The 22,770-nt window shown below is 55.6% G+C and overlaps 1 protein-coding gene across 1 annotated transcript in view; it reads left to right on the top strand.

The window, feature by feature from the left end:
• LOC139597947 (protocadherin gamma-A12-like) overlaps window positions 1-22,770 on the top strand; it is a 155,210-nt gene that overhangs the window by 4,567 nt on the left and 127,873 nt on the right. Inside the window, exon 3 of the mRNA XM_071443772.1 lies at window positions 71-2,580. Coding sequence (XP_071299873.1) covers window positions 71-2,580 — 2,510 coding nt within the window. The remainder of the gene's footprint in view (window positions 1-70; window positions 2,581-22,770) is intronic.

The raw sequence follows: 22,770 nt of genomic DNA, 5'->3' as shown, positions 1-22,770 counted from the left end.
TGCTGGTCCATTGTGGAGCCAGGCGGAGGCAGCGTCAGCTGCGCACGGTGCAGGAGGTGCGAGCATTGAGTGGCAGCGGGATTGGATCGGCGGTGCTGCGGTGCCGGCGGTTCCGCGGGCGAGATGTGCGCGGCGGGGAGGCGCTGGGGCCGGCGGCAGCGAGCTCTGCTCTGGGCCGTGCTGCTGGCGGCGTGGGAGGCGGCGTGGGGGCAGCTGCGCTACTCGGTGCCCGAGGAGATGCCCAAGGGCTCCTTCGTGGGCGACGTGGCCAAGGACCTGGGGCTGCAGCTGGCAGAGATCAACGAGCCGGGCGTCCGCATTGTCTCCCAACGTACTGTGCAGTATTTCGCTCTGCATGGGAAGACGGGACATTTAGTGACAGCAGAGAGGATCGACAGAGAGCAGCTGTGCGAGAGTGTGCAGCAATGCGTGCTGCGCTGTGAACTGATAGTGGAGGGGGAAATGAAATTCTATGAAATAGAAGTGGAAATCACTGATATTAACGACAACGCGCCCAGCTTCAAGGAAACAGAGCTAGAACAGAGAATGAGCGAGACATCACCAGTGGGGTCGCGATTTCCCCTCTCCGAGGCTCACGATCCGGACTCTGGCCGGAATTCGCTGCAGAGCTACGAGCTGAGCGGTGACGAGCACTTCTCGCTGGCCGTGCAGGCGGGCCCCGGCGGCGATCAGCGTCCCGAGCTGGTGCTGGCCAAGGCGCTGGACCGGGAGGAGGCGGCGTTTCACGAGCTGGTGCTGAGGGCGAGCGACGGCGGCGATCCGGCACGGACGGGCACGGCTCAGATCCGCGTGACGGTGCTGGACGCGAACGACAACGCGCCCGTGTTCAGCCAGGCTGAGTACACGGTGCGTGTGCCCGAGGACGTGCCCGTGGGTTCCACCCTCATCACTGTCACAGCCAAGGACAACGACGAGGGGGGTTTTGGTAACGTGAAATACTCGTTTAAGAAAGTAACCGAGAAAGCATCGAAGACATTCCATCTTGACTCTGAGACTGGAGCTGTCACGCTATCGCGGAGCCTGGACTTCGAGGAAGGTGACTCATATAAGCTTGAGGTGCAGGCACAGGATGACGGCGGCCTTTCGGACACTGCCGAAGTCACGATCACTGTCACAGACATAAACGACAACGTGCCGGTGATTTCTATGCGGTCAGCGCTAAGTGAGATTTCTGAGGACGCCCCTTCGGGAACGGTGGTCGCCCTGCTGCACGTACATGATAAAGACTCGGGGAAGAACGGCGAGGTGCGCTGCTCGCTTGACGGGGATCTCCCGTTCCGGCTGCAGAGCTCTCACGGCAGCTACTACAGCGTGGTGACAGCGAGAGAGCTGGACCGGGAGCAGGTGTCGGAGTACAACGTGACGGTGCGGGCGGCCGACGGCGGGTCGCCGGCGCTGCAGAGCAGCGCGGTGCTGGCGCTGCAGGTGCTGGACGTGAACGACAACGCGCCGGTGTTCTTGGAGGAGCGCTACAGCGCGCGGCTGGCGGAGAACAACGCGGCGGGCGCGCTGGTGCTGACGGTGCGCGCCACGGACGCGGACTGGGGGCAGAACGCGCGCGTGCGCTACCGGCTGGCGGAGGGGCGGGTGCGGGGCGCGCCGCTGTCGTCGTACGTGTCGGTGCAGGCGGAGACGGGCGCGCTGTACGCGCTGCGCTCCTTGGACTACGAGCAGCTGCGCGAGCTGCAGCTGTGCGTGCGGGCGGAGGACGGCGGCGCGCCGGCGCTGAGCAGCAACGTGTCGGTGCGGCTGCTGATCGTGGACGAGAACGACAACGCGCCGCAGGTGCTGTACCCGGCGCCGGCCGCAGCGGCGGGCTCGGGCGCTGCTGCGGCGTGGTCGGGCGTGGAGCTGGCGCCGCGCTGGGCCGAGGCCGGCGCGCTGGTGGCCAAGGTGGTGGCGGTGGACGCGGACGCGGGGCAGAACGCGTGGCTGTCCTACGAGCTGGCCAAGGCCACGGAGCCGGGGCTGTTCCGCGTGGGGCTGCACAGCGGCGAGGTGCGCACGGCGCGCTCGCCGCTGGCCCGCGACGCGGCGCGCCACGTGCTGCTGGTGCTGGTGCGGGACCACGGGCGGCCGGCGCTGTCGGCCACGGCCACGCTGAGCGTGGTGCTGGCCGAGAGCGTGGCCGAGCTGCTGGCCGAGCTGGGCAGCGCGGCCCACGAGGCGGCGGCGCCGGGCGAGCCGGCCGCCAGCCTGACGCGCTGGCTCGTGCTGGCCGTGGCCGCCGTCTCGTGCCTCTTCGTGGCCTTCCTGCTGCTGCTGCTGGCGCTGCGCCTGCGCCGCTGCCACCGCCAGCAGCTGCTGCCGCCGGACAGCGGCGCCTTGCGCGGCGTGCCCGTCTCGCACTTCGTGGGCATCGACGGCGTGCGCGCCTTCCTGCAGTCCTACTCGCACGACGTGTCGCTCACGGCCGACTCGCGCAAGAGCCACCTGCGCTTCTCGGCCGCCAGCTGCTGCGACACCCTCCCGGCCCGGCCGCCGCCCGACGAGCCCGCGCCGCTGCTCGGGGACGGGGACCCGGCCGGCGCCCTCCCCGCGGATTCTGCCCCCCTCCCGGTGAGTTCCCCGTACGAGTTTTGCTCGGCCATTCTTTCTTCTTTTGCTTCTCTACTCTTTTCCATGTCCTGCAGACTCATGCTTGCAGACATGGAAGGCAAAGTATCTTTTAGGTACGTGCTGATCTCGTGGCTTATTGCTACACCACGGTGGAGATGGGGTCGGGTCTTGGCTTTCCAGTTTGTGAGGGATGCATGATAAGGGAGACTGATCTTGGCTGGAGAGTTTTTCTAAATGAAGTTTTTTCTGTATCATGTGATTCTCGCTGCCTCAGTATCTTTTGATGGACAAGTAGCATTTCACCTCCTTTCCACTTCTTCTCTGAGATGTATTTGACAGGAAAATATTTCTTCCCTCTTAGTAGAGCACTGTAAAGATACCTGTTAAGGCTATATGTCATCCTGGTGCATGTTGAAGGGAAACCCTCTGAATATCTGGTATTTTGATGGAAACTGCTTTCAAAGGATCAAGGTCGAGACAGAGCATGCAAGATCTTAGAGGCAGGAGATGAAAATAGTGGGCTCTGTGTGTGAAAAACTCTTAGGAGGTAAGGTAAGATGAGTTTTTAGTGTTGATTTGTAGTATAAAGTAATGCAATTTTCTCCTTCCCAAATATGTCTTGCTTAACAGATATTAATTCAGTTCAACTGAGAACAGGTGTGTTTGTAGGGTATTGTAATGTATTTAATGTCTAGCCAATGTATTTAATGAATAGCCTTATATATTCTAATCTGGAATGTCACAATGGGAGCTTTGCAATAAGGAAATTCATTACATCCCTACTTTTAATACCTAGATTATATATTTTCTCCAACAGCCCTAATCTAGATGAGCTTGATCCTTTCATTTCTGGAGATGTTATCTTCTTGTCCTGTTCTTTGCTCTGATCTTAAGATGGGCCTTTGTATCTGGTAGTATCTGATCACATCTCTTACATTTGCCTCGTTGTCCTATACATGACTTTCATTTTTACAACTCGACAGGAAAAGATATTTATAGATTAGTTTCCTTAAATTTTTAATGGGAGAAATTGTCATGTTTCCACTTGCAGACGTTAAGTTAAATGTTAGCCATGGTAAGTTGTCTCTGCAACTGTTCTTGCAGTAAAGTACCTCTGCGAGTTTCAGTTCCTTGCAGGTGCAGCATGTGAGGAAGCCCTGTTGGAGAGAAAGCAGGTGTGTTTTTAACTTCCATGGTCCATTGCTGGACTACATAAAGTAAATATGCTCAGATTATAAATGGCCCAGCTGTGGATTCATAAGCTTGCTTTTATATAATGGTGTGCTCTCTGTGAATGATAGTTTAACTGTTGACTTGTTTGTCATGACCAGGTAGAGATGGGCCTGTGTGTGTCTGAAACTCTATCTGTAAACATCTCTGGAGTCACTGATCTTACTTGTAACATCCTCATGGTGAACAGTCAGGGAGAGATTGCTCCCAGGGAGAGACTGGCCCCTCAGCAGGCAGAGCGGGGTTCTATGATTTGGGTGTGCCAAGGCCTGTGCCACTTACACCCAGTGCCCTTTTCCTGTGTCCAGAAAAGGATGGCAATCCTCCAGTGAATTTGTCTGCAAGCAATGCCCAGGGCAGTGCATGCTTCAGTGCTTCTGTGTCTAAGAAATGCTGTGGGAAATGTCATTTGTCCAGCTATGTGTCCTTGTTACAGTTGTGATGTAGAGTTTCACTGTGTTTGTACTAAGTTTTTCCAAGCTTTGAGCAAATCTTCAGACGTTATTAATGGCTCTTGCTTGTTGATGTTACTGCTGATGTTTTTTGTTTTTTTGTTTTTTTTTTTTTTTAATTGAAATTGGTAGGATTGTAGGGATGGGAGAGTCTAATTTACCAGCAAAGTCCAGGTTTGGAGTTTTTATTTGAAGCACATGCCAGAAAGTCACTCATTTTATCCTCTGCCATGTCTGACACAGCTCTTCCCTGTGAGTGGTAGCTCTGGGATGTGGACATAGACTTCACATGAATGGTTCCAAAGTGGCATATATCCAAAACTGTCCAAGTGTTTAGGAAGAATGATGACATCTATGTATTGATCCTGATCTGAGTCTTTAACTGAGCTGCATATTGGTTATGACTGTTTAGACATTTTACATTTCTTCAAATATCAGTGATGAGCAGAGTCCATATGTGTGGACCTGTGTTGTGATCCCTGCTCTCCATAAGGAGAAGTTGTGTGGAAAACTTCTTCCAGTGGTGTCTGTCTGCAAAGGGGTCCCTGTTGGGTGCTGTCTGAGCATTGTGCCAGTGCAGAGACAGGGCTGGTGGAAGAGTTGCTGAAATATCTAAAGGGTTGGTATAAATATTCAGTTTTCCCTAGCTGTTATATGGATCACATAGTTATGGTTGTGTGCATTTTTCTGTGCTTTTTCTCCAAAGGAATTTCTTGCAGTGCCTTACTTCTAGATATTCGATATGTGTCTTATGTACTTGTTAAAGCTGACACAAGTTAGGCCTTCAAACTTACACCTTTAAACATAAGCCTTCAAATATAGGCCTTTAAACATAGGCCTTCAAACACAGGCCTTCAAACATAGGCCTTCAAACATAGGCCTTCAAACACAGGCCTTCAAACATCGGCCTTCAAACATAGGCTTTTAAACACTGGCCATTAAACTTGGGTCTTTAAAATCAGGCCTTTAAGCATAGGCCTTCAAACATAGGCCTCTAACCTTAGGCCTTCAAACTTAGGCCTTCAAATCTGTGGGGTATGAGCAGGCCACATAGTAGAAAAGCTGATGAGAGCTCTGGAGTGTTTAATGAAATGAAGTCACACTGGCAGTCTAGAACAAGATTTCAAGGTCTCACTTCCAGCCTGACACCTCAGTGGGCTCCAAGTGCTGTCGGGAATGAATTTCCTTGCCCACAGAGAGGCCTGAGATTTCCTCTGGGTGAGTTTCTCTGAATGCACTCCTAATGCATCCCTGCATTGCTGGAGTGGTTTTCTTTTCTTGACATGTTATTACAGCTGATGTAGAATGAGGACATGTGAGGGGGGTACATCTGTCTTCTAATTTTGTCATATGTTAAGAGATGTAAAAATGTCACATCTGTGTGGATCTGTGCATGTGATAAAAGAGGGGAAGTGCATAGTTTGATAGAGAGTTCATGAAAGTGGCAATTATATTTTCCACCTTGGATCTCAATTCAGGCTCTGTTTCCTGGAAGGCCATGGTTCCTGTTTCCTTCCCACTTGTGAGTGCTGCTTTGCAGGAAACAGTAACTTCCCTTGAGAACCAAATGAAGACAGAACAGTGTGTGTGAGGAAAATGAAAAAGCTGCTTAACTCAAGTGGGTAGCTGTAAAATGCTGCTGTCCAATTCCACTTACCTGGGGATTCTTCTTGTGTCTCTGAGGTCTACACAGGTAGGAGCTGCTCTCTGTGGGTTCCTGCACTGCACAGGCCCTGCTGTGTCACAGTGGCCAATGATTGGCCCCATGTATGGCAATGGGAGATATTTGGCTTGGCTTCTTTGATTTAATAAGTGCCAAGGATTTCTGTTGCTCTGCTGCTTAGTAAAGTCATTTAGTCCAGTCAGAGAGACCTCATAGTCCTTTAAAATTCCTGCAGCTTGCCTAGCTTGTGCCTTTAGGCCTATGTGAGTTTCTAGGTATTCTAGGAAAGAATTTTAAGGCTGTGTTGTGGTAAAGCACCAGAAAATCACAACACTGAAATATCTCCCCCATTCTGATGGGGTCAGATGGAAGTTTGGGGTTTGTATATGAATCTTCAGAATTCATTGAAAACCATTCAGCTGATTTTGCAGTCCTAAAACGGATTGGGGAGATGTTGAGACTTTTGCCTAGAGGTTAGGAAAATCAAAACAATGGAAATATTAAATCAGTAATTGTAGCAGGCCAAATTTTTGAGTTTCCACCAAAAGCACAGAAGGTTTTCAGAATGGAAGGGGAGTCAGTGTAAGGCAGAGTCTGCAGTGTTTTGCACTTTCTTATTCTCTGCCAGTTATGTATGTACACTGGCATTTATCTGAGAGCACATCCACTGCTTCTGGGCTTCACATTTCTCTGCAAGTGTTATTCACTGTAAAAATGTCCTTTTGATTTGCATGAGTTTTTCACAGATGATGGGCAAACAATATCTTGGGTATAACTGGAACAATTAAATTCTAAATCATCTCAGCAATCATCTTTTCAGATTTTTGCTTCAGGTCTTTGACTGTGCATGAGACAACCGATCTCGATTTTTGGAACACATATTTGGTTTCTGATTTTCATGCCATCTCAAACCAGAGAGTGCAGAAAATCTTTGATAAGGAGGAATATTTGTTTCCGTGTCTATTGCAGCTAGAAATAAATAGATCGTTCTCACACGGATATTGCTGCTGTAATCATAAGGGTTGCTAGTTGTGGTTAAGCCAGAGCTGCTGCTGTGGGTGTTTGCAGTCGGGGAGAGCCCCCGGGGCCGGTGCAGGCGCTGAGCCCCGGCCAAAGCCGGGCCCCGTTGAGCGCGGGCATGCGGCGGCTGCAGTGTCGCGGCGGCGCCTCCGGGTGTCGCTGTTGGCCGGCGCCGAGCGGCGCTGGAGCCGCCGCCGCCGCTGCCGCAGCGTCCTGCCCCCGCAGGCTGCTCGCTCGGCCGGCGCCGGCCACAGCGGCAGCGGCACCGCCGGCAGCAGCAGCGGCGGCGAGAGGCGGCGCGGCGAGCTGGGTGTGTTTGAGCGGTGTCTGTTTTGGGCGGCGAGAGCGGCTGGAAGGGAGGCAGGGCAGCGGCAGTCGGCAGGAGCGCGGCGAGCGCAGTGGGCAGAGAATGGCGGTGAGGCAGAGGCGGCAGAGGCGCGGGCCGGGCGGCGGGCGAGCGCTGCTGGCCGCGCTGCTGCTGCTGCTGCTGTGCGTGTGGTGCCGGGCGGCGGGCGAGCGGCTCCGCTACGCCATCCCCGAGGAGCTGGGCAGAGGCTCGCTCGTGGGGCCGCTGGCGCGGGACCTGGGGCTCAGCGCGGACGAGCTGCCGGCGCGCAAGCTGCGGCTGAGCGAGGAGAAGCAATACTTCACGGTGAATGAGGAGAACGGGAACCTGTACGTGAATGAGAGGCTGGACCGGGAGGAGATGTGCGGCGAGTCGGCGACCTGCTCCGTCAGCTTCGAGGTGCTGGTGCACAACCCGCTGAACGTTTTCCATGTCGAAGTGGCGATCGAGGACGTGAATGACAACAGCCCGGTCTTCAGGAAAGCTTTTCTGGATCTCGAGGTCGGTGAATGGACGCTTCCCGGTGCTCGTTTTCCGCTGGAGATGGCCCGAGATGAGGACGCAGGAAGCAATTCGCTGCTGACTTACCAGCTCACCAGCGACCCGTCCTTCTCTCTGGTCATGAAGGAGAGCCCTGACGGAAGAAAGCAGCCGGAATTGGGGCTGGAGAGAGCGTTGGACCGGGAGAAGCAGAGTTCCTTTGAGCTGGTGCTGACAGCAGTGGATGGCGGGGAGCCCGCGAGATCTGGGACTGTCCAGGTTCACATAAACGTTACTGACGCCAACGACAACCCACCCGTGTTCAGCAAAAGCCTCTACGAGGCGCGAGTGGCAGAAAATCTGCCGGCAGGGTCGCTGGTGTTGCAGGTGGTGGCCACGGATGCGGACACAGGCTCCAATGGGCAGGTGTTCTACTCCTTCGGCAACGTCCCGGACACCATCCGTGCTTTGTTCACTGTTGACAGCAATACCGGTGAGGTCAGGACAGTGAGTGCCCTCGATTTCGAGGAGAAGAATAAATACATCTTCAGGCTGGAGGCGACGGACGGAGGCGGGTTGACGACTCACTGCACGGCTCAAATAGATATCACGGACGAGAATGACAACGCCCCGGAAATCACCATTCTGTCGCTTTCGAGCCCGGTGCCTGAGGATGCTCCGGTGGGTACGGTGGTGGCCGTCCTGAAAGTGCGGGACAGAGACTCTGGCGAGAACGGTCAGGTGACGTGCTCGCTGTCGGGAGAAGCGCCGCTGTCGATCGTGGCGTCGTCGGGCGGCTCGTACAAGGTGGTGACATCGGGCGCGCTGGACCGCGAGCAGGCGTCGGAGCAGCGCGTGACGGTGGTGGCCCGGGACCGGGGCAGGCCGGCGCTGTGGAGCAGCAGGGAGCTGGTGCTGGAGGTGTCGGACGTGAACGACAACGCGCCGGTGTTCGAGGAGGCGGCGTACAGCGCGTACGTGGCGGAGAACAACGCGGCGGGCGCGCTGGTGCTGCGCGTGCAGGCGCGGGACGCGGACGCGGGCGCCAACGGGCGCGTGAGCTACTGGCTGGCGGGCGGCAGCGCGGGCGCGGCGGGCGCGGCGCCGCTGGTGTCGGTGGAGGCGCGGAGCGGCGCGCTGTACGCGCAGCGCTCCTTGGACTACGAGCAGTGCCGCGAGTTCACGGTGGCCGTGCGGGCGCAGGACGGCGGCTCGCCGGCGCGCAGCTCCACGGCCACGGTGCGCGTCTTCGTGCTGGACCGCAACGACAACGCGCCCAGGGTGCTCTGGCCCGCGGCGGCGGCGGCGGGAGAGGCTCCGGGAGGGGCGGCGGCGCCTTTCGAGGTGGTTCCGCGCTCGGCCGAGGCCGGCTACCTGGTGGCCAAGGTGGTGGCGGTGGACGCGGACGCGGGGCGCAACGCGTGGCTGTCCTACGAGCTGGTGCAGGCGTCGGAGCCGGCGCTGTTCCGCGTGGGGCTGCACAGCGGCGAGGTGCGCACGGCGCGCGCCGTGGGCGAGCGGGACGCGGCCAAGCAGCGGCTGGTGGCCGTGGTGAAGGACCACGGGCAGCCGGCGCTGTCGGCCACGGCCACGCTGCACGTGGTGCTGGCCGAGAGCTTGCAGGAGGCGCTGCCGGAGCTGAGCGAGCGGCCGGCGGGCGCCGAGGCGGCGGCGGCGGCGGCGGCCGAGCTGCAGTTCTACCTGGTGCTGGCGCTGGCGCTGCTCTCGGCGCTCTTGGTGCTGAGCGTGGCGCTGGCCGTGCTGGCGCGGCTGCGCCGGGCCGGGCCGCCCGCCGTGCTGCGCTGCCTGGGCGCGCAGCGCTTCTCGCTGGCCGGCGCCGCCTTCCCGGCCGACTTCTGCGAGGGCACCTTGCCCTACTCCTACAACCTGTGCGTGCCGCCGCCCGCCCGCGCCCTGCCCGAGGCCGCTTGGCCGCCGCCGCCGCCGCCGGTGCCCATCCTGTCGGCGGAGGAGCTTCTGGGCGGCGATTCCTGCGACAAGCCGAGCCCGAACAGCACCGCCGTGACGGGAGAACAACTGGCCGAACCCGACGCATCGCAGGTCTGTAAAGCCTGAGCTTCTTCTGTTTCTACAAGTTCCCGAAACGTCATCTTTTTTTCCCCGGGTATTCTCGGTGTGCTTTCAGTGGGGATTCTTCATCTGTATCCTCATGCAGCAGCGGAAGGTTTTAATTTTCCCTCGGTAAGCGCTTCAGCTGACAGGTTTTGATTATAGGTCTCCTTTCGGCTAGTAGCGGTGTTTCTCAGTGTTTCTCCATGTTTCTCGGAGCTGTGTTTATGTGAGTTGCACAGTCCTTTCTCCGTGACGGACTGAGTTAAGGAACGGGCTATCCCCCATTCATGGCGAGCAGGTAGCACTTGGTTCTTCCTTGGTCACAGGTTCAGCTTTAGGCTCGAGGTTTTGTCTTTAACACTTGAGATCCATAAATTAGAATCTATTAGCAACATTGAAAGCAGATTCGTATTCTGTGGAACGAGAATGGCTGATTCTGCATGACGGGGTCGAGGAAAAAAAGAGAGAGCACTGACATCTGGTGCTGGAGATATTTCTTTCCTGACTGAATTGTTCAGAAAGGGTGTGCTTGGAAGTCGTGTATAGCATTACCCAAACCCATTCGTTAATTTTTTTTTTCACGGTTAGATTTAGAAAGGAAAGGAATGTGGAAAGTTCCTTTCAGTCTTTCTTCTGACTGAAGGAAGAGATTGTCGCTCGTTTTGGCAGGAATGTAGTAGTGAGGCCAGATGGCTTCGTTCATGCGTCCTGGCTGGCCGTTCGCTCTGTTTTGCTCTTCATGATCTTTATTTCATACACTGGTGAGAGTGCTGAAAGATTTCTGTTTCAGAGATTGTTATTTTTCTATCTCAAAAGGATGTTGGGGGTGTTAGCAGGTCTGAAATATCTCGAGAACAGCAAAACTTTGCAATTCTGTTTATTAGGATAAACATCTGAGATATTAAGGGATCCCATATCAGGGAGATTGGCCAGAGGAGGGTTTAGGCACTTGAATCAAGCCCATTCGCACATTGATTAGTGGTCAGCAGTTTCATGACTTGTACTTTTGTTCTCCGGTTCCATGATTGTTTCCTTGAGCACATATCATATCAACGTCATTAGGAAATATTTAGATGATTAGTTTACTAACGAGCTTCAGTGCTTCACACATTGATTTTGGGGGAAAAAAAGGAAAGCTAGAATGACTTGAATAACTGCAAACCTGTATAAACTAAGGAAACACTGGGCCTATCTTATGAAAGGACATCAAGTATTTCCAGTCCTGAAAGATTCACCTGAGAGTTCATGCAGTATCTTTATTTGTTCTTTTAATTGAATCCTGTACCAATAGGCTCCCTGACTTCAAGAAGTATGCAATTGCTCTCGTCCCACTTGTGTTAAAGAACCGAATAGGTCTGTGTGTTCGGGATGTAATATCTTCCCGTTTTCTCTCTGCGAGGCTGTTGTTGAAGATGTCTTTGAACAAAAAGGATAATCTTAAGAATAAGCTACAGGGTGAAATACGAAAACTTAGTTTTAATTTACATATGGACATTATTTCCATAATGACATGAATAAGGGATGGGTTTCCTGTGCGGTTAAAGAACTCCGGCCACAGAATGCGTCTGCCTTCCTCCCGATGGTGATAGCCTGGAGGATGAAAGCAGAGATGGGCTGGAGAAATGCGGAGGCAGGAGATCGGCGCTGGACGAAAAGCGCCATCTCGGTGGCGACCGTGGCCTGTATGGAGCAAGGCAGGGCGGGCAGCGCTGGGCAGCGCTCGGTGCCTGCAGTGCCGGGAGGAGGCTGCGGGCGCCGCTGTTGACCGAGAGGAGCGAGAGGAAGCTCGGAGCGCTACCGGCAGCCCCGCCCGCTGCGGATCGGCTCACTGGGTTGCTCGCTCCGTGTCCGAACGTGCGGTCCCCGATCGTCCCCGCGGTGCTGGTCCATTGTGGAGCCAGGCGGAGGCAGCGTCAGCTGCGCACGGTGCAGGAGGTGCGAGCATTGAGTGGCAGCGGGATTGGATCGGCGGTGCTGCGGTGCCGGCGGTTCCGCGGGCGAGATGTGCGCGGCGGGGAGGCGCTGGGGCCGGCGGCAGCGAGCTCTGCTCTGGGCCGTGCTGCTGGCGGCGTGGGAGGCGGCGTGGGGGCAGCTGCGCTACTCGGTGCCCGAGGAGATGCCCAAGGGCTCCTTCGTGGGCGACGTGGCCAAGGACCTGGGGCTGCAGCTGACGGAGATCCGAGATCGCGGCGTCCAAGTGGTCTCCGAAGGTAGGACACAGTATTTCGCTTTGCACGGGAAGACGGGACATTTAGTGACGGCAGAGAGGATCGACAGAGAGCAGCTGTGCGAGCGTGTGCAGCAATGCGTGCTGCGCTGTGAGCTGATAGTGGAGGGACAGATGCAGGTTTACGGAATACAAGTAGCGATCACAGACATTAACGACAACGCTCCAAGCTTCCGAGAGGCAGAAACAGAGCTAAAAATGATAGAAACAACAGCTCCGGGGTCGCGGATTCCCCTACCAGACGCTCATGATCGGGATTCTGGCCGGAATTCCCTGCAGAGCTACGAGCTGAGCGGTGACGAGCACTTCTCGCTGGCCGTGCAGGCGGGCCCCGGCGGCGATCAGCGTCCCGAGCTGGTGCTGGCCAAGGCGCTGGACCGGGAGGAGGCGGCGTTTCACGAGCTGGTGCTGAGGGCGAGCGACGGCGGCGATCCGGCACGGACGGGCACGGCTCGGATCCGCGTGACCGTGGTGGATGCGAACGACAACGCACCCGTGTTCAGCCAGGCGGAGTACACGGTGCGTGTGCCCGAGGACGTGCCCGTGGGCTCCACCCTCTTGACCATTCCGGCCACAGATGCAGACGAGGGGCTGAATGGGGAAATTAAATACTCGTTTAAGAAAATCACAGAGAAATCCTCTCAGACTTTCCAGCTGGATAGCGACATGGCTGCGATCACGCTGTTGCAGAGCCTGGACTTCGAGGAAGGGGATTCCTACGAGCTGGAGGTACAGGCACATGATGGGGGAGGCCTTTTTGATACGACAAAAGTCTTGGTCACTCTGATAGATGTCAATGACAATGTGCCGGAGATTTCGGTGCGCTCGGCACTAAGTGAGATCTCGGAAGATGCTCCTCCGGGAACTGTGGTAGCCCTGCTGTACGTGAGGGACAGGGACTCCGGGCCTAACGGCGAGGTGCGTTGCTCAATCGACAAGGACGTCCCGTTCCGGCTGGAGAAATCTTTTGAGGATTACTACCGTGTGGTGACAGCGAGAGAGCTGGACCGGGAGCAGGTGTCGGAGTACAACGTGACTGTGCGGGCGGCCGACGGCGGGTCGCCGGCGCTGCAGAGCAGCGCGGTGCTGGCGCTGCGGGTGCTGGACGTGAACGACAACGCGCCGGTGTTCTTGGAGGAGCGCTACAGCGCGCGGCTGGCGGAGAACAACGCGGCGGGCGCGCTGGTGCTGACGGTGCGCGCCACGGACGCGGACTGGGGGCAGAACGCGCGCGTGCGCTACCGGCTGGCGGAGGGGCGGGTGCGGGGCGCGCCGCTGTCGTCGTACGTGTCGGTGCAGGCGGAGACGGGCGCGCTGTACGCGCTGCGCTCCTTGGACTACGAGCAGCTGCGCGAGCTGCAGCTGTGCGTGCGGGCGGAGGACGGCGGCGCGCCGGCGCTGAGCAGCAACGTGTCGGTGCGGCTGCTGATCGTGGACGAGAACGACAACGCGCCGCAGGTGCTGTACCCGGCGCCGGCCGCAGCGGCGGGCTCGGGCGCTGCTGCGGCGTGGTCGGGCGTGGAGCTGGCGCCGCGCTGGGCCGAGGCCGGCGCGCTGGTGGCCAAGGTGGTGGCGGTGGACGCGGACGCGGGGCAGAACGCGTGGCTGTCCTACGAGCTGGCCAAGGCCACGGAGCCGGGGCTGTTCCGCGTGGGGCTGCACAGCGGCGAGGTGCGCACGGCGCGCTCGCCGCTGGCCCGCGACGCGGCGCGCCACGTGCTGCTGGTGCTGGTGCGGGACCACGGGCGGCCGGCGCTGTCGGCCACGGCCACGCTGAGCGTGGTGCTGGCCGAGAGCGTGGCCGAGCTGCTGGCCGAGCTGGGCAGCGCGGCCCACGAGGCGGCGGCGCCGGGCGAGCCGGCCGCCAGCCTGACGCGCTGGCTCGTGCTGGCCGTGGCCGCCGTCTCGTGCCTCTTCGTGGCCTTCCTGCTGCTGCTGCTGGCGCTGCGCCTGCGCCGCTGCCACCGCCAGCAGCTGCTGCCGCCGGACAGCGGCGCCTTGCGCGGCGTGCCCGTCTCGCACTTCGTGGGCATCGACGGCGTGCGCGCCTTCCTGCAGTCCTACTCGCACGACGTGTCGCTCACGGCCGACTCGCGCAAGAGCCACCTGCGCTTCTCGGCCGCCAGCTGCTGCGACACCCTCCCGGCCCGGCCGCCGCCCGACGAGCCCGCGCCGCTGCTCGGGGACGGGGACCCGGCCGGCGCCCTCCCCTCGGACCCCGCCCCTTCCTCGGTGAGTTTCTCTGGTCACATTTTCTCCACGACGGTTTCTTGTAATGCAGCCCTGCCCTTTCCCCGCCGTGTTCTCTTGCTTGCCTAGGAGACTTTGTCTAAAAGCATGGTCAAGTTTCCTTCATTGAAGTTCTGAAGGCTGCTGCCCATTGCTGTCATTGTGTGAACCTTGCGTGGGTCTTCAGCCTTCCAGTTCGTGAAGAAGGAAAGAGGGAGAAGGCTGCTCCTGGCAGGCTGTTGATTAAGTCGGAGGTTTGGGTATCGACCAGGTTCCAGGTGTTGTTCCCCTCTCTCAGCTGTGCTGTGTAGAATCTGTGTTCCTGATAGCCTTGGCTCTTCTCAAGAGATGGATAATGTTATTAAGAAATACAACTTTTTAGCAGGCTCGTGTGTCTTCCCAAGAGCACACGTGCTTTAAAAGGTAGAATGTGTCTTGAGCGAAATGCTGATGGCTTTGTGTGGAACCTCTCTGTATGTTGTTATCAGCCTTTATCGATCTCCATGATACATAGTGAAGGTCAGCCGGAAAAGTGTTTGTATCATCCATGCTTTGTTCTTTGTCCCCAAGAAAGGACTGGACCAGGCAACAAGTGGTCCTTGATGATGTCTGTCTGTCTGTTATGAGGATGAAACATCCTCTTGAAGTTGAGATTCGTTGAAAAGCCTTTGGGTGGCTGAGTGTGGAGGAGGAAATGGCAGAACGGGATTGTTTTGTAATTGTACTTTAAGGTAGAGCTCTGTCAGATGGAGCTGGATGAGCCTTGGCTCGAAATTATTTAGCGTGGGGAATTGCCTGGATGGGAAGGAGAGATTCAAGGTGCAGTGGGAGATACAAGGTGGGCATAATTCCCTGTGAGCAGATATTCACTGCCTCAGTGTCTCTTGGAAGACTGCTTGGCTTTTCCTTTGAGACCTATGAAGTCTCTTCCCAGAACTGCAGTGAGCAGCAAATGTAGCTTGCACAGCACAGAGATGTACAGAGAACTGTGTGCAATTGGTGCTGGGAAGAGCAATGGTCTGGGGAACTGGGCCTCCACTGTCCCATGTTTGTAAGGTATATGGGTGAAAGGACACCATGGATGGTGTGAAGGGTTGGGAATCTGAGTGCTGTGAGCTGTGTGTGAATGTCTGCTGAAAGACTCAAGGGAATGTTTTCCTCCGTTTCCTGTCCATTTTCTATCTCTAGCATGAAGGAATGTGGAGTTCTTTGCCGCAAAGTAATTGTTTAGAAGATCTGTATTCCAGCTGCATGGAGAACCTTGACAGGTTCTTAATATGTATTTGTTTGTCATCATAATGGTGTCACTTCAAAGCTTAATTTTGTACTTATGACAGCTGGGGTATGGGAATTGCAAGCTGTGTATTCAGTGCCTATAAACAACATCATCTATCATCTACTCTGAGTTATAAAACCCGGAAGAGTGTTGGGAGCTCTTCAAATCTGCAAGCGTTTACTTTCTGTCTCATTCTTCTGATGATCTGAAAATGGTTCTTTATGTTTATAGATGAAAAGACAGAGACATTTCCATGGACAAATTTCTTCAAATGTCTCTGTAATAAATGTTTTTTCTTGTCCGCTGTCTCGTATGTGAAGTCCAATATTATCCCTGGTAAGAAGATACGGTCGAGTAACTTTCCTTTTGGTGGAGTCTCTCTAAATTCTGATGATCTGTGCTATCCATGGGAGGTGGGAAGGGTTAGAAGGGAGTGTTGGGTGTGTGGTGTGTGAGGAGGCCCTGGTGGAGACATGGCAGGTGTTTTGTTGATCCCCAGGGCTATTGCTGGCCTTCTGAAAATGAGTCAGGAGGAGTCGTATGATATTCCCTTGTGTGGTTTGGACTGAAATGACCCAGTTTGGGTTCCATATCCCTTTGCATCAAGAGTGGTAGTCACACATGCTTTGACGAGTCCATGTGCTGAAGAATGGTGATGTTGCCTTTGAGGTGATACTTGGATGTGTGGGTCTTTGACAGAGCTGGAAAGAATTTGTGGCCTGTATGACATTTCCCACTTGTTGAAGTAATATGGAGGAGCAGAATAATGTTAGTTGTGATGTTTGGGCTCTGAGAAGCTGTGCACACAACTTTTCTTCTAATGATGTCTGTATGCAAAATTTGCTGTCATGTTATGTTTTGGCAGAGAGAAGAAGTCTGTGTATGCAGAGACAGGGCTGGTGCTGGAGTTCAGTGTGATACAGTTCAAACTGAATGAATGAATTGTGTCCAGCTCTGTTTGTCCCGGTATTTAGATGAGGCCCCCAGCTGTGGTTCCAAGCTTTTCCTTTCTCTTTGTGTCCAAGGCAATGACAGTGTGGGGCCTGTGGAGTGACTCCTGTGTGAGGCCCCTGTGTATTGGTTCCAGTCCAGTTCCCTGGGTTGTGTATATCCTGCAGTTGAGCCAATCTGCAATGTGAGGCCATGATTGATACTCTTCTGGTGTTTTCCCATTCTTGGCTGGGTTGATGTTAGTTTCTTTGCATAATTGGTTTTGTTTGGATGGTTTGCTGTTTTGCTTGTATTTTTCTTCTTCTGTATTTTTTGGAGTAAAGTTATCCTCATTGATCCTGGCAATTCTGCAAACTCCAAAACATATAATTCTCCAGTAGGGAGAGTATCTCTCATCCATCCCTTGGAGCTGTACATGTAATCATTTTATCCTAGACACACAGAATCATAGAGAGGTTTGTGTTGAAAACCACCTTAAAGATCCTCTCATTCACCCTCCTCTGCCATGGGCAGGGACATCTTCCACCAGAGCAGGTGGCTCAGAGCCCCAGCCAGCCTGACCTTGAATATTTCATTGAAGAAATAGAACTTCATGAATGGATGTTTCCCCAAGCTCTTGCTTTTTCTGTGGCCAACATGGAATGAAAGTTTTGGTTTGTGTTGATGGTGAAACTGAAGGCTGTGAATGCAGAGGGAGGAGGGTGAGAGCTCAGTTCTGTGCTGGCAAATGGGGGACTCAGTGTGGGTTTGGCAGAGAAATGGTTTGAGTTCATGCTTGGTGCCACAGGCAGTGCCCTTGCTGTTTTGATCCTGGTGTCTCTGTCATGAACAACAATGTCAGTCCTGCAACTGTAACATTTTGCACAGTGACTGTTCATGTAGAACCATAATTGTTGGCTGGAAGAGGTAATTAATCCCCTGTGAAACCTCCATTATCCACCTGTATCTCGAGGCCACATTGCGATACTGCGTTTCTTCAGAATTATAATTTCACTTTCATTCAGGCCTTTGTTTCCAGGAAGGTTGCAGCTCATTTCCAAAATTTTGGTCACTATTTTAAATAGGAAACAGAGACTGTGGTTTTTCAGCACATCCTGAAGTCTCTCACTCAAGACTGAACAGTGTGTGGGGACTATGGGGCAGAAGTGATAAGGGCATCTGCTGTAAATTGTCAGATGATGTACCTTGAGAAAGAGGCTGATGAGAAGCTGTTTAAAATGATGGTTTCATGACTGGGCAAGGTGAGCAGGCCATGCAATAGAAAAAGTTGCTGATGAGAGGACTCATTCTTGAAATGAACCCACCAGTCTCTTGTCCCATCTAAGTCCTCAGGGCCAAACACTTGCAGATTCTCAATGACTTCTACATCCTCTCAGGTATGAATTTTAAGGCCTGGAATAAAGGCCTAGAAGACTTCACAGTGAGCAGCTCTGACTCCTTGTTGTCTTCTAATGTTTCTTTGTCCTGTCTGATCCATATTTTTGGGGTTTCTGTGGTTTTTTTTGCTTTGTTTTGTTCTTCCTTGATTTACTCAGTAGGTGGGTATCCTTACTATTGTCAACAATCCATCTGTTTTGAGCAATGTATGATGTGTTAATGTCCCCTGCTCTTGTTGCAGTGGGAGTGGAAGGCAGGAGATATGAGAGTGATTTTGTGTTCTGTTCCTGTTGGGAGAAATAGATGTAAATATGACTTTAGTAGACTTTGCCTCTCTGTGGAACAGAGCATGTGATAAAGATGGGGAGAAGATTCCTTCTCAGCCAATGGTTTGATGAATCATTCTCAGTTGGATGCCTGCTGATCTTTTAGTATGATTGTTTATCATTTGTGTGCTCTAGAATCCTTCAGTTCCTTATCATAATGGTGGTGAGCAGACAATTGTAGCTCCCTTCTGGGTGTGGCTGCAGTGCATTATCATCTCATGAGAGATGTGAGCAGTGAGGAGATGGCCACAAGCAAAACCCCACAGTGGCCTGGCGTGGAAGAAAAAGCAGAGAGGGGAGCTCTGTGTGTGAGGCTAGAGAAGAACTGGGTCATTGCCTTGCTGGTCACATGTCACAGATAACACCAGGCTGTGCCTGCTGGAGTGCAGTGGGATCTGAGTTGGTTCTGTAGAGCAAGGCAAACCCACAAAATGTCATTGCATCTGTCCATTTCCATGTGTCTCTGAGTCTTGCATTGCTTGTGGTCATGAGCTCAGCCTCAGGGTGTCTGATCTCATGTGGAAGGTCTCCTGTGTGCCAGCTGCCCCAGTGCAGGTGCAGTTGCCACACCCAGCTGTGATGTTTCCAGCTGCACAGAGGAAGGGTTTGACAAGCACTCCTGGTGTGCTCAGCCAGGAACCTTTTGTCTGTAGTGTAATCATGCAGGATCATCTGTGCTGCAGCTGTCCAAGTGCAGAGTGAGCAGGCAGCCCAGGCAAGGTTTCCATGGACAGAGCAGGGCCCAGTGGGAGAAGGTGTGCAGTGTCCCCCAGGCCATCCCCCAGAGGAACATGCTGGGCAATCAGCTGGAGGCTGTCAAATGGCTGAGGAACAGGCTGGAGAGTCACCTGCAGAGAGTTACAGGCAGTGGCTCCATGTCCAGGTGCAAAGCAGGGACTTGTGCTGTCCCTCAAGGGCCCTGACTGGGCCCAGTTCTGTTCAGCACCTGCATGGCCAATGGGATTGAGGCACCTTCAGGCAATTTGCAGCTGACACAATTGGAGTTGATTCAGTGCAGGGCAGAGATGGCAGCCAGGGATGGGCTGGAGAAGTGGCCCCGTGCAGCCATCATGGAATGGATCAAAGTGCAAGGTCCTGCAGCTGGGGTGGGGCAATCCCCAGTTGAAAGAGAGAGTGGGGGATAGGGAAGAGCTTTGCAGAGAAGTGCTTTGGGGTATTGGTGGGTGATGAGGTGGGACATGAGCTGCCCATGGGCACCTGCTGCTGGAATTGTGTCCTGCACTGCATGACAAGCTCTCTGCCTGGCAGGTCGAGGGTGGTCCCTCCTCCCCTCTGAACTCTTTTTGTGAGAGTATGGACTGCATGGGGATCTTGGGCCAATATCCCACTGGACAGGCCAGAGTTCCCAGAAGGATCATGGAAGTGGCCTGAGGGTTGTCTGCAGTGCAGATGGGCTGAAGGTGTTGTAGGTCTTCCAGCACAAAGAAATTATACCGCTGCATAGGCTTTTTAATTTATTTATAAATGAGCTTTTAGGAAAGATGGGGCAAGCTCTTTTTTATGAGGTCCAGTGATCTTAGGACAGCAGACTATTCTTTTCCACTAAACTAAGGGAGATTTTGATTAGGAGTAATTTTTTGTGTGTGAGTTGTTTTAAAATGGTAGATATTGTTCAGAGAAGTTTTTAACATGCCTCCAACGTTCAAGTCTAGCGGAAAGTGTTCCTGTTCATGTCAGAGCTGTGGATTAAATGGCCTTTAGAACAATGGAAACTAAAAATATTGTTTGGGTTTATGAGGGACTCAGTGTTGCTTTGCTTTCCGTTGTCAGGTGCTCAGATATGGATGAATGAAACAACTCAGAGTTAGCAACTTTAATGAGTCAGAAACGAAAGAGTAAATGTTATTCTGCTATCTTGGCATAGGGTACCCTCACATGGCTTTAGGGTGATCTCTATCTCATATTAAATATTTCTCAAGTAATGAATAACACTTCAAGACATGTGAAAAAGTGCGGAAAAGCTCTTGAAGTCTTCCCTATATTATCCTTTTTTACTGCTGTAGATGGGCCGCCATTTTATTAAGAGCAGTTGAATTCCATTCTTTACTGCCCTGCAATGAATATTTGCTTCTTTCTGTAGAATGTGACTGAAAAGAATGCCCTAAAAGCACCTGGCACTACATCTGAGATAGAAAGGCCTTGGAGTGGAATTAAGCCAGAGCTGCTGCTGTGGGTGTTTGCAGTCGGGGAGAGCCCCCGGGGCCGGTGCAGGCGCTGAGCCCCGGCCAAAGCCGGGCCCCGTTGAGCGCGGGCATGCGGCGGCTGCAGTGTCGCGGCGGCGCCTCCGGGTGTCGCTGTTGTCCGGCGCCGAGCGGCGCTGGAGCCGCCGCCGCCGCCGCCGCCGCAGCGTCCTGCCCCCGCAGGCTGCTCGCTCGGCCGGCGCCGGCCACAGCGGCAGCGGCACCGCCAGCAGCAGCAGCAGCGGCGAGAGGCGGCGCGGCGAGCTGGGTGTGTTTGAGCGGTGTCTGTTTTGGGCGGCGAGAGCGGCTGGAAGGGAGGCAGGGCAGCGGCAGTCGGCAGGAGCGCGGCGAGCGCAGTGGGCAGAGAATGGCGGTGAGGCAGAGGCGGCAGAGGCGCGGGCCGGGCGGCGGGCGAGCGCTGCTGGCCGCGCTGCTGCTGCTGCTGCTGTGCGTGTGGTGCCGGGCGGCGGCCGAGCGGCTCCGCTACGCCATCCCCGAGGAGCTGGGCAGAGGCTCGCTCGTGGGGCCGCTGGCGCGGGACCTGGGGCTCAGCGCGGACGAGCTGCCGGCGCGCAAGCTGCAGGTGGCGTCTGCCGGCAAGAAGCAGCTGAAATACTTCACTGTGAATGAGGAGAACGGGAACCTGTACGTGAACGAGAGGTTGGACCGGGAGGAGATGTGCGGCGAGTCGGCGACCTGCTCCGTCAGCTTCGAGGTGCTGGTGCACAACCCGCTGAACATTTTCAGTGTCGAGGTGGCGATCGAGGATGTGAATGACAATTCCCCGGCCTTCAGGAAGGCTGCTCTGGATCTCGAAATTGATGAATGGACTCTTGCCGGTGCTCGTTTTCCTTTGGAGACGGCTCGAGATGCGGACGCAGGAAGTAACTCCCAGATGACTTACCAGCTCACCAGCAACCCGTCCTTCTCTCTAGCCTTAAAGGAGAGCCCCGACGGAAGCACGCAGCCAGAATTGGTGCTGGAGAGAGCGTTGGACCGGGAGAAGCAGAGCTCTTTTGATCTCGTGTTGATGGCGGTCGATGGCGGGGACCCCGCGAGGTCTGGGACTGTCCAAGTTCTTATCAACGTGATAGACGCCAACGACAACCCGCCCGTATTTAGCAAAAGCCTCTACGAAGCGGGAGTGTCAGAGAATTTGCCAGCGGGGTCACTGGTACTTCAGGTACAGGCGACGGATGCAGACGCGGGCACCAACGGGCAGGTGTCCTACTCGTTTGGCAACGTCCCTGACGCTATCAGTGCATTGTTTGCTGTCGATAGGGAAACTGGGGAGGTCAGGACGGCGGGTGCCCTCGATTTCGAGGAGAAGAGTAAATACACATTCGGCGTGGAGGCGAGGGATGGTGGGGGTTTGGTATCACACTGCAAGGTGCAAATAGACGTCATAGACGAGAACGACAACGCACCCGAGATCACGATTCTGTCACTGTCGAGCCCAGTGCCTGAAGACGCACCAGTCGGCACCGTCGTAGCCCTGCTGAATGTAAAGGACCCAGACTCCGGCGAGAACGGTCAGGTGTCGTGCTCGCTGTCGGGAGAGGCGCCGGTGTCGATCGTGGCGTCGTCGGGCGGTTCGTACAAGGTGGTGACATCGGGCGCGCTGGACCGCGAGCAGGCGTCGGAGCAGCGCGTGACGGTGGTGGCCCGGGACCGGGGCAGGCCGGCGCTGCGGAGCAGCAGGGAGCTGGTGCTGGAGGTGTCGGACGTGAACGACAACGCGCCGGTGTTCGAGGAGGCGGCGTACAGCGCGTACGTGGCGGAGAACAACGCGGCGGGCGCGCTGGTGCTGCGCGTGCAGGCGCGGGACGCGGACGCGGGCGCCAACGGGCGCGTGAGCTACTGGCTGGCGGGCGGCAGCGCGGGCGCGGCGGGCGCGGCGCCGCTGGTGTCGGTGGAGGCGCGGAGCGGCGCGCTGTACGCGCAGCGCTCCTTGGACTACGAGCAGTGCCGCGAGTTCACGGTGGCCGTGCGGGCGCAGGACGGCGGCTCGCCGGCGCGCAGCTCCACGGCCACGGTGCGCGTCTTCGTGCTGGACCGCAACGACAACGCGCCCAGGGTGCTCTGGCCCGCAGTGGCGGCGGCGGCGGGAGAGGCTCCGGGAGGGGCAGCGGCGGCGGCGCCTTTCGAGGTGGTTCCGCGCTCGGCCGAGGCCGGCTACCTGGTGGCCAAGGTGGTGGCGGTGGACGCGGACGCGGGGCGCAACGCGTGGCTGTCGTACGAGCTGGTGCAGGCGTCGGAGCCGGCGCTGTTCCGCGTGGGGCTGCACAGCGGCGAGGTGCGCACGGCGCGCGCCGTGGGCGAGCGGGACGCGGCCAAGC

The sequence above is a fragment of the Agelaius tricolor genome, unplaced genomic scaffold (assembly GCF_023055355.1).
Source record: "Agelaius tricolor isolate 1412-34295 unplaced genomic scaffold, bAgeTri1.0.p SCAF_18, whole genome shotgun sequence".
Taxonomy (NCBI): Eukaryota; Metazoa; Chordata; class Aves; order Passeriformes; family Icteridae; genus Agelaius; species Agelaius tricolor.
The sequence above is the reverse complement of the archived record's forward strand: the minus strand, read 5'-3'. Positions and strand labels throughout refer to the sequence as shown.